At 39.1% G+C, this 10699-nt stretch overlaps 1 protein-coding gene across 1 annotated transcript; it reads left to right on the top strand.

Annotated features, from left to right (window-relative positions):
* Positions 1 to 425: 425 nt before the first annotated feature.
* Ca3 (carbonic anhydrase 3) lies at positions 426 to 10328 on the top strand. The gene is made up of 7 exons (XM_005328627.5): positions 426 to 557; positions 1289 to 1486; positions 3726 to 3844; positions 5338 to 5430; positions 6583 to 6645; positions 7600 to 7755; positions 9352 to 10328. Exons 1-7 carry the CDS (start codon positions 524 to 526, stop codon positions 9469 to 9471), a joined length of 783 nt encoding a protein of 260 aa, XP_005328684.2. The 5' UTR covers positions 426 to 523; the 3' UTR covers positions 9472 to 10328.
* The last annotated feature ends 371 nt before the right edge of the window (positions 10329 to 10699 follow it).

The raw sequence follows: 10699 nt of genomic DNA, 5'->3' as shown, positions 1-10699 counted from the left end.
TGGCAAAAGCAACTTCTAAGTCAGGCAGCACAAGCTGCCGGGATGCAGATTTCAGTTCACGGCTAAGCACAGCGACTGCACTGCATTCTCGGCACCCCTCGGACTCTCCAAAAGCAAGGAAGGAGAGGGGGAGGGAGGACCAGTCGAAAGCCACCCGCATTTCTGCACGTCGGCGCCGCTTGGAAAGCCCTGCAGCTTTAGGACACCCAGAAAGAGAGATGCAAGGGCCAGGAGCCAGGGTTCCTGGGCGAGGGCGGGGAGTGGGGACCTCACCCACTCCGCCCCCCTCCATCCACCCCTCAGGTCCCCGACAGCTGTGCAACTCTTGTAATTCATTGGCTTCCCCCACCCCGCCTTCCAAATACCACCCCAATCCAGTTTAGCCCCCTGCCCCACCTTCGCTGACCTAATAAGGCCATGCAGTGTGCTGGGGACCTATATAAAAGGCGAGGACTTGCGAGGGCTCTGCACGACGTGCCCGGAGAGAGGAGACAGAATCCATCCAGCTCTCACAAAGACTACCATGGCCAAGGAGTGGGGCTACGCCAACCACAATGGTGAGTGCCGGCAGCTGCAGCCCCTGGTCCAGGATGCTACCAGAGTATATCCTGGCATTGCACAGAATGTAGGCGATTCTAGGGAGTGCTCTGGAAAATGCAAGCCTGGAGTGGGGGTAAAAACTAACATTTACTGAGCAATTTTTCAAGTGCCAAATGCTGCTGGTCTTTTTGCCTTTATCTCATTTAGTTCTCCTTTATATCGACTTGGTGTTTTCCTTGGATGAAACTGATGCTCAGAGTTCCTAACTTGCCTAAATGATGTTGCTTCTGACTGAGAAGTCAGAGCACCCGAGGTACAGATCTGATTGTCCCTTACTCCCAGACCCAGCACACACATAATCTCTCCCAGGCTAGTGTTGAGATAAGAATTTCTGCTCCACCTACTATCTAACCCGTGGGAAAAGGATACCTTTGTGTTCTGAAAATTACAGCGATGCAAAAACTTTATGTGGTCAATGAATTAAGTCTATTTTAAAAATAAGTTTTTCAGACCATCTTCCTGAGACAGCAGCAGGAATACACAGAATTAAATATAGCCTCCACATATACTATTAGCAAAACTATGAATAGATCTTAAATACTAAGTCTTATATTGCTCAGTTCGAACCCCAGATCTTTTGTAATCATTATCTAGCATTCGAGTATTTTGTTGGCTTCGTCAATTTGAAAGAGGCCTTAGTTATTGGGTTGTACCACCAAATAAATAAATCTCAACTCTTGTTTCCTAGGTCCTGATCACTGGCATGAACTTTACCCAATTGCCAAGGGTGACAACCAGTCGCCCATTGAGCTGCATACTAAAGACATCAAGCATGACCCTTCTCTGCAGCCTTGGTCAGCATCTTATGATCCTGGCTCTGCCAAAACCATCCTGAACAATGGGAAGACCTGCAGAGTTGTGTTTGATGACACTTATGATAGGTCAAGTAAGTATAGCACTTAGATAGGGGCACTTGGATGTTTTCATTGTTTGTTCTGGCAAATGTGAGTTATGACATGGTAACAGAATTAGTAGGAAGAGGGAGCCCTTCATCCCTGAAAATGGAGATGACGTGACATTCAACTTTGCTTTAGTTGTGAAGAATTATATTTATGCAATGAAGAGGAATGTCTCACCCTCTAATTCTGATACTTTGTTGTTGCAAAATGGCCCCATGCCCAAGCTAAGAGTTGGCAATGCTTTCCCGAAATGGGAGCTTGATAGGACAGCGATGGCAATGAATCCAAGTTCGTATTCCAACTCCGATGGCCAATAGCCGAGGGTTCTTGTGCTTTCTGACCACAGTGCAAGGAGTGCAAGGCTCCCACTCCCCCGTTTGACAGAGATTCCCTTCTACAAAGCAAGAAATACAATAAAGAAACATGAATTTTCTTCCCCTCGTGCCCAGAGGAGGCCAATCCAGGGGAGAGAAGAGGCCTTCATATGGGTCAAAATGACTGGGCTTCAGGGCTTCAGTGGGGTTCATTTGATTTATCCTTCTAGTGAGTGTATTTTGTAGTATCTGATCTTCTTTTTCTTGAGTATTTGTGATAAATTATCTTTTCTTTTTTAAAGTTTAATCTACCCTAGTAAACAAATCAATGAAATAAAAGTACAATTAGAAATGTCTTATTTTACCATAAATGAGGTAAGCAACACTTTTTCTTTAATAATTTATGCCTGATGTGTATAACACACTTTCTTATAACCACATTTCTAATAAACTTAAAATTATCCTTATTTATATACATACATGAATGTTCTTAGTGATGTAAAAAAGAAGAATCAGAATTTCTGCCTACCAGAAGGTTCCAAGTAAGTAATATAATAGAAGTTTAATTTTTCTTAAACAATAATTTCATGTTGCTCTCTCTCCTTTCTCACCATTGAAAACAAGATCCATTTTGAAGGAAAAGCAATGAAATTAGACAGTTTTCATTAGGTTGAACCACATGAAAAATGCCATTTTTTAAGCAGTCAGTAGTTGAATATTTGCAATTTCATGTAATTTATTTAATAAATTGGACTCATATGTCCAGATAGTAACTATTTCAAGCAATTGGATAGAAAAAAATACAACACCTCAAACCACTTTCTTCCTTCATGACCAAGCTCAAACAGGCCTAGCATTTTCGTTTTACATCTTTGTCCCACTTAGAGTGGCCAGTCATTTCCTAAATAGCTTCCCTCTGAATTCTATTTTGATAGCTTATGTGGCTAGACCTTGATTTAATGTTTCTGCATAGTTTCCAATGTCCTCTGGAAGATATTTGAACCTCTAAACTCTTCCCTAAGCTGAATGTATTGAGACATTCATTCAAGAAACCCAAATTATTGCTACCAAGAATTACTAAGTTTAGCAATCCACAGTGATTGATTTCCTGGGAAATTTATGAATTTTCAATTTCATCTGATTTGAGTAGACAGAGTCTAAATTAGATGTGGGTGAAAGTTCTTGCTTGTATTCCTTAAAAAAAAAAAAAAAAGTGTAGTCGAAAGCAAGACATGAAGGAGGAATTCATGTACGTGCACTGATCACCATGCAGGCATTGTGATGAACACCATTAAGGTGTTTAATCTCAGTTAATCCTCACAGCAGCTCTGAAAGTGTGGAATTATTATCACCTTCTTAGAGATGCAAAAATGATTCAGAGAAATTTAGCAACTTGTCTGAAGTCACACAGCTCTCATGGGGTAGAACTAGGATTGGAACTTAAGTCTATCAACTGTCAAGTTCTTCCTACACACCACATCACTGATCTGTTCTTTGGGTATACACATTCTTATTGTCCATCTGTTATTTTAATTTTATTTTTCTAAATGTTCAAATCAAATGTGATCCTGCAATCTGTACACGTGGGAATAATAAGAATTCATTCCCCATTTGAAACAAATGTATGATATATGATATGTCAAGATCAATGTAATGTTTTGAGCAACTAAAAAAATGTTCAAATCACATTTTAAAAATAATAAAACAAGCAAACAAAACAAGAAGGACAGAAAAGAAAGCACCTTATTTTGATGTGTCTCAAGACTTCATTTGGTGAGGAGATTGGTGTGCTTGCGAATGGCTCCATCTGCCCAGTAGACTGACCACCTCTTGCTGGTAAGAGTACCTGTGTAAAGTAGGGCTCTCTGCAGGAAATGTGAATTACTGCTGACCTTGCTTATCCAAATCACAGTGCTGAGAGGCGGTCCTCTTTCTGGGCCCTACCGACTTCGCCAGTTTCACCTTCACTGGGGCTCCTCCGATGACCATGGCTCTGAGCACACGGTGGATGGTGTCAAGTATGCAGCAGAGGTAGGAGGAACGGCCAGAATCTACTCTAGGTCTCCCACATTGAAAACTCAGAGATTAAAAAGAACAAGTGCAGCAATTAAACAATACCCATTGTTTTTGCTTCAAGCCTGTAGTGAAAAGAGTTGTAGTGTCAGCATACACTGGAGCTGCCAAACATTCTAGGGTAGACAGTAAAAAGGGGTGTGCGTGGGTTAGTGTTAAGCATGAAGACTTCCAAGGTTCTATTAAGAAATCAGCTGCTTAACATATGAATGGAACTAGAACAATAAGGGTCCTGCATGGAACTAGAACAATAAGGATAGCTAGTATTTATTAAGTATGTACATGATGGACTCATTTAATCCTCTCAGCAGCCCTAGGCAGTAGGTTACAGGTAAAGCAATGGAGGCACAGAAAAGTAACATAACAGGTACATAGTTGACGAGTGCTAGACCTGGTGCTTTTCTTTATGCAGATTGGCTTCAGAGTTCATCATCTTCCCTCATGCTCTATGCTGTCTCTTATATAAGAATATAATGTTTTAAAATTTGCAGTCAATAATTCTGACTAATGCTCACATTGTAATTTTTAATGAAGGTGTGCATATAAATGTATGCATTATGTAACATATATATATATATATATATACAATTTAATATAAGCAAATACTACTCTTTGTCTCAGCCCATTAAAAAAAATCATGACTTAACAGCTCAGATCAAGACATTACACTACAAAGAGAATAAGAGAAGCTACCTCTATGATCTCTTTGTAAAGTCAAGCCAGTAAGTAGTGCCCTAAAGATGAGGATCCATTCATTTTTCCCACTTCAGTCTTTCCAAGGGCAACCTCTGGTCAACATAGTGGCTGAGGTAGAAACTGGAGGCATGTGGGAACATTCTCCTAACTGCCTATCATTAGGCAGCACAATTGTTTTCTAAATTAAACTCTTAGAAACCCAAAGTACTTCATTATGATCAGTCCATTTATCTGTAGCCAATTTTAAGAGCCAGTGCCAAGAGTAATTACTTAGAATGCTTTGCCATTAGACATCTTCTCCAAAAATGGGGAAAGTTTAGGCTATTTTTTACAGACGTGGGAAAGCCCTTGGGTTTGACCTTTACCTATGGGATTATTACTATACTTTTGATCTTTAATAAAATATTTTAACTGCCATAAACTATTATATACACATTTTTTTTTGCCATGCTAAGTAGCTCAATATGGAAAACCTGATTAACTTAATGGGTGCACATGTTCTAAATTAAGATAAGGTTGCCACTAGGTTCTAGGGCCCTGGCTATAAGGAAGTAGGTAATTTCAAATACATTTTATTTGAACCATTAACAATTTCACCAAAGGATTGCATGCTATTATATAGAATTTTATCAACTTCTATGAGAATGTGAAGCAACAATCCTTAGAATGCACCTGTTTTTGATTATTGCAAATTTTTTTTTACTCGTTTTCTTATTCCATGGATTTACCTCATAACCTGTATTTTATGGTTTCAGCTTCACTTGGTTCACTGGAATCCAAAGTATAACACTTTTGGAGAAGCTCTGAAGCAGCCTGATGGAATTGCTGTGGTTGGCATTTTTCTGAAGGTAAGGTAAAAATCGACCATATTTTTAAATTTTAAAAATGTAGTCCCTTATCAATGATGAGGATACTATGATTTCCATTCCTTCCTGATGTCTGAAGGGTGTATTTGTATCTTTTCCTTCCTCCACATACTGATCATTACTCACTCAAGTAATCCAGACATTTTTGCTAAAATAAACTCAGAGTATTTTTTTTTTTGCTAAAAGTATTTCTTTTTCCAAACTCCAATACCCGGTACTTCTAAATTTTCTTAAGATGTTTGTGTGTGGAGAGTTGGGGATAAAAACTCAAGGGACCTTATTAAGGTGGTGAGGAGGGTGAGGGTGGCATGTGCTCATTATTCTTTTCACTACTGTGTTTCAACTGCACTGGAAACCAGAAAAGCCCATGTTGGGAACTTCTGTGATGCCAAGTAGCTGGCTGGACATCCCCTCAGCTTAAGGTGGCCACCACCCACATGATCCCTAGCTAAGATAGCACATGGAATGTGTGTGTTGTTGAGCCAGCCTTGGTTTAAAGAGGACTTAGTATCATTAACACATAAATTTGGTTGTAACACAATCTAGATTTTAAGCCAGAGGTGACAATCTGGTGTCTTTCTTTTTGAATGACCTAATTTGCTTTATGTTCTGAATTGACTGGGTCATTTTCAGGGCTGAAACACAACACAATAGGAGCTGAAGTGGGCTTGAGAGGAAAGACAATGGATTTAGTTTCAGATACATAAAGTTCACTGTAGCTCTAACTCTATAAAAAAAAAGAAAAGAAAAAGAAGAAAGGAAGAAAGAAAGGAAGGAAGGAAGGAAGAAAGAAAAAGAAAGAAAGAAAGAAAGAAAGAAAGAAAGAAAGAAAGAAAGAAAGAAAGAAAGAAAGAAAATGGAACAATTTTCCAGAGAAGGTCAAGGGTGTAGAACTAGAGCAACATGTAATTTTGTGGTTTTGTACTTCAGAGGCCTAAAGTCTAAGTTTAGATCAGAAAATGTATCCTCTAAAATCTGGGGGTGGGGGGATAAACTCATGTTTTTGCTTAGTACATGACATTCTGGCAGAGTTATAAACACTAGTTGCATATGATGGATCAAAATCAGTTTTTAAGACAATCTTAAATTATGGAGAGGGGAAAACATCATGCGGGATTTCAATTTTCCTTCTAGATAGGACGGGAGAAAGGCGAATTCCAGCTTGTACTTGATGCACTGGACAAAATTAAGACAAAGGTAAGAGAAAATAATTTCCCTCCTAAAGCATAAGGCAGAGTACATCAGTTTTTTCTTTTACACTCTCAAGTGTATTTTTTCACCTAAAATCAGATGCTATGTCCAATAGATATGCTCATTTGCATATAAAAATAAATGCCATTATATTTGTATGGTTTTTAGAGCAATTTCACATTTCAAATACATAGTTCAAGGAAGTGGGTGAGAATCAGAGCAATGAAGTGGTCACCTTGCCCTCTCCCTCCCCATCCACATACATGCCCAGGATCTCAGAGATTCTCAATGTAAGCCATGCTGGTCTTTTAAATCCTGGTGCTGCCCTATATATTTTCAATCCTAACAGTTGACTCATCTAATTAGCAGACACATTTTAGTTGTCTTTGGGACTATTCAAATTTACTGCTATTAACTTTTTTTAAAAAATATATATATTTTTAGTTGTAGATGAACACACAGTATCTTTATTTTTTATATGGTGCTGGGGATCAAACCCAGTACCTCACACATGTGAGGCAAGGGCTTTACCACTGAGCTACAGCACCAGTCCCCACCTGCTATTAAGTTATACCACTAAAATAAGTAAGTAATCTGAAATATAGCATTCGCTTAAAATGCAAGCCTGTTATCATCAAGAACTTAAAACATCAACCTATATGAAATACTTCTGTTATGTTTTATATACAGTATGAGTTTTCCCTCATAAGAAGCAGTAGAATTATAGCTCTGCTAGTGGTTAAAACGATAAGGAATAAAATATTACAATGATTGTAATATTTTACAATATCACAGCTCCCCAAACCTTTGCCCTTTATTTCTGAAAGGCCTGAGCCTTGGTAAAAAGTTCCAGTATCTCTGTTGAACTTGAAATCTATTTGCACAAATGCAATGGAGAGACTTTTGGGGTGTGGCCGTGTGTGCGTCAATTCACAGAGCCTGTGCCTTACCTTGTTTCAGGGGAAGGAGGCGCCCTTCACGCACTTTGACCCGTCCTGCCTGTTCCCTGCCTGCCGGGACTACTGGACCTACCACGGCTCCTTCACCACGCCTCCCTGTGAGGAGTGCATCGTGTGGCTGCTCCTGAAGGAGCCCATCACCGTGAGCTCCGACCAGGTAAAAGACCATCACAGCGTCTCTGGGGCTCCGGCATTTATACACTGGCTGCCCGTAGAAGATACAGATGCTACATGGAAAAATATGGCTATTGAATGGATACTTAGGAACAGCTCTGCTCCTAGAGATTTCACAGTTTGCCCTGGTTAATTATAATCAGCTTGGCACAGGAGTACCAAGAGTACCAGAATAGGTGCAGATGGTTTAAAAGTAGTTGTGATAGTAAACAATGACTAAGTTTATGCTCTAAAAACACTTAAGGGTTTAGATTAATATAAGTGAGTCTACATTTATTTGAATGTACCCGAAATACTGAGCACAGGTTAGAGAATGGGTTGGCAAAGAGAGGCCAGGGAGGGAGAAGGGAATAAAAAAGGATTTAACATTCTTGTGAGGTATATATTATTTCTCCAGTTTTACAGATAATATGTTGAGTCTCAGAAAGGTAAAGTAATTTACCCATGAAAACACAGTCAAGTGCAGGATCCTAAGCCCAGCTTTGGTCTGTCTGCTTCCAACACTTCTTGGCTTCTCTTCTCAGGCTTCTAGTCTTTCTGTTCATCCAAAGAACAGCTTAGCAACATTTGTTAAGGAGGTTTTCAAGGGGCTGGAGATGTAACTCAGTGGGGAGACTGCTTGTCTGGCCATGCATAAGGCCCTGGGTTCAGTCCTTGGTACCTCTCCCCCCATTTACTCAAGAAAAACTATTTCGGAGAAAGTAAGTGTTCAGAGACATGGAAAGAAAACATTGAAGCAAGTGAACAACACAGAGAACATGAATGCTCCTACAATAGTTACATCAGTCCACTACTGTCTCCCTTGCCCAATCAACATTAACTTTCATATTTCTGCCAGTGCGGAGTCACATACATAAACTGACAATTTTATCAAAAGTTCAGATTGAAGGGTCTTACTCATTGGTATAAATATTTTGAAAAAGGAATAAAATTTTTCCAAGAAGAAAAGCTAAAAACATTTTAATGTGAAAATATAATATTCCTATTTTCTGGTCCTTTAATGAAAAAAAGCTCAAAATTGAAAATGACTCTAGTTTCTTTTTGCTCTTTTAAAATAATTGATTTGGGGGGGGGGCTGGGGTTATGGCTCAGAGGTAGAGTGCTCGCCTAGCATGCATGAGGCACTGGGTTTGATCCTCAGCACCACAGAAAGTAAAATAAAGACATTGTGTCCATGTATAATTAAAAAATAAAATAAAATAAAATAATCCATTCATGAACTTACATAATGAAGGCCTATTAAGCTTATAATTGTTTGCACCTATGTTAAATCGTCATGCCTTTCTATATAAAATGTGTATTTCATACCAACCTCTCAAATTAAAAGAATTGTTTCAGAATTCAGGAGGAAATGGTTTGACCAAAGGGTATGGTGATCTTGTATTAAATGGGGAGGAAAAAGGCTTTACAAACAAACAAAATTATATTACTCAGGAACTGGTAGCTAACTAGCTCTGGACTGAGTGCTGGAGATATGATTTAGGGTTTGCTTGTCCTGTTTAGAAAGTCAGTGATTTCTAACTCTATTTTGCCCAGTTGGTTCAAATACCTTGCTAACCATCTGCCCTGCCCCTTGCAGATGGCCAAACTGCGCAGCCTCTTTGCCAGCGCAGAGAACGAGCCCCCGGTGCCCCTTGTGGGGAACTGGCGCCCTCCGCAGCCTATCAAGAACAGGGTGGTGAGAGCCTCCTTCAAGTGAGCTGCTGTGTCTTGCCCTCTTCAGGAAAGGAAACCTGCCTTTGGAGAGCTTGGTTCCTTGCCTCCTTCTGGTGCTCCTTACCGCAAGTGTATTTCCTGTCCTCACACCTGAGCAAAGAATGTGACAAATGCAGTCACCAAGAAACCAAAGTCACTTTTGACAAGATCTAATACAAAAGCATGAATTTCACACTTGACCTTTATTATCATCATCTTATTTTTTTCTATCACGGTAGTATTTCTAGTAAAATTTCCAAGAAGAAGAAACAAAAATAGAAGAATAAAGACAGAAAAATGGCGCTCAAGCAGTATTTTTCTGTCACCTTAAATTTCACAGAACCTCAGATTTCCTATTTTTGTATTATGAGTTGTCCATCTTACAGAAGTAATGAGTAATTCTATATGTAGGAAGAGAAGTAGATGAAGATTATCTAACCAACATAAGCCAGAATGTTTGTTACACCAAGAATTGAATTGCTAATGTGTTTTGCCTCTTAAATAACACCAAAGAGAAGACCATCAATGTTTGAATTTTAGCCACTATCTAGATATCTGGTTTTGATAGTCCATTAAAGGAAATCACATTAGGAGTTTTAGAAGTTTTGATGCGGTATCTGAATTTGCGGTATCTGAATTTCTTCTTCATAAATATGGTTTTCTTTATCTGAAGCAGGGCCATTCATTTTTTATTTCGTTACTTTTATCTTTGCATGCCTATTAAAGCAAAAACTATCTCTAATGTCTAGCATATTCGAGGCTGGAATTAATGATTCCTAGAACACAAAGGAGTAAATGACAGCACTTGAAGCAAAAGCAGTTGTACTGATCACCAAAACCAATAAAGACATGGACACAAAAGTTGGCTGCTGTGTGTTTTAAAGAAAATGCATTATAAGTGACAAAAATGGAGAATGGCAAACTTTGTGGGTTTGTTTCTGTAACTGAAGTGTAGCAATAAAGGACTCAAGTTCTGGATTTGAATGTTACATTCCTTAAGTGGGGACCAAGGCAATTAGTGCCAACAAAAGAAATGTTTGACTATATATCTGGAAAGTGTGAAATAGCTCCCAGAGGCCTCAACATTGATTAAAATTCTGGGTTCCCTGCAATGAATTCTACAGCCAGGCAAACAAGTCAGAATGTAGCTCTTATGGCATTATTTTATTTAAAAAGCTTAGGAATGACATTGGCCTGACAGGGCAGAAGTCCAGATATTTAGACCTTTAAAC

The sequence above is a fragment of the Ictidomys tridecemlineatus genome, chromosome 7, assembly GCF_052094955.1.
Source record: "Ictidomys tridecemlineatus isolate mIctTri1 chromosome 7, mIctTri1.hap1, whole genome shotgun sequence".
NCBI lineage: Eukaryota > Metazoa > Chordata > Mammalia > Rodentia > Sciuridae > Ictidomys > Ictidomys tridecemlineatus.
The sequence above is the reverse complement of the archived record's forward strand: the minus strand, read 5'-3'. Positions and strand labels throughout refer to the sequence as shown.

Bases quoted from the DNA above. Each gene is read 5' to 3' on its own strand.
- Ca3 (XM_005328627.5), top strand. From the start codon at position 524: ATGGCCAAGGAGTGGGGCTACGCCAACCACAATG. The intron at 3,845-5,337 runs GTAGGAGGAACG...TTATGGTTTCAG, and splicing joins GTGTCAAGTATGCAGCAGAG to CTTCACTTGGTTCACTGGAA. The intron at 7,756-9,351 runs GTAAAAGACCAT...TGCCCCTTGCAG, and splicing joins TCACCGTGAGCTCCGACCAG to ATGGCCAAACTGCGCAGCCT.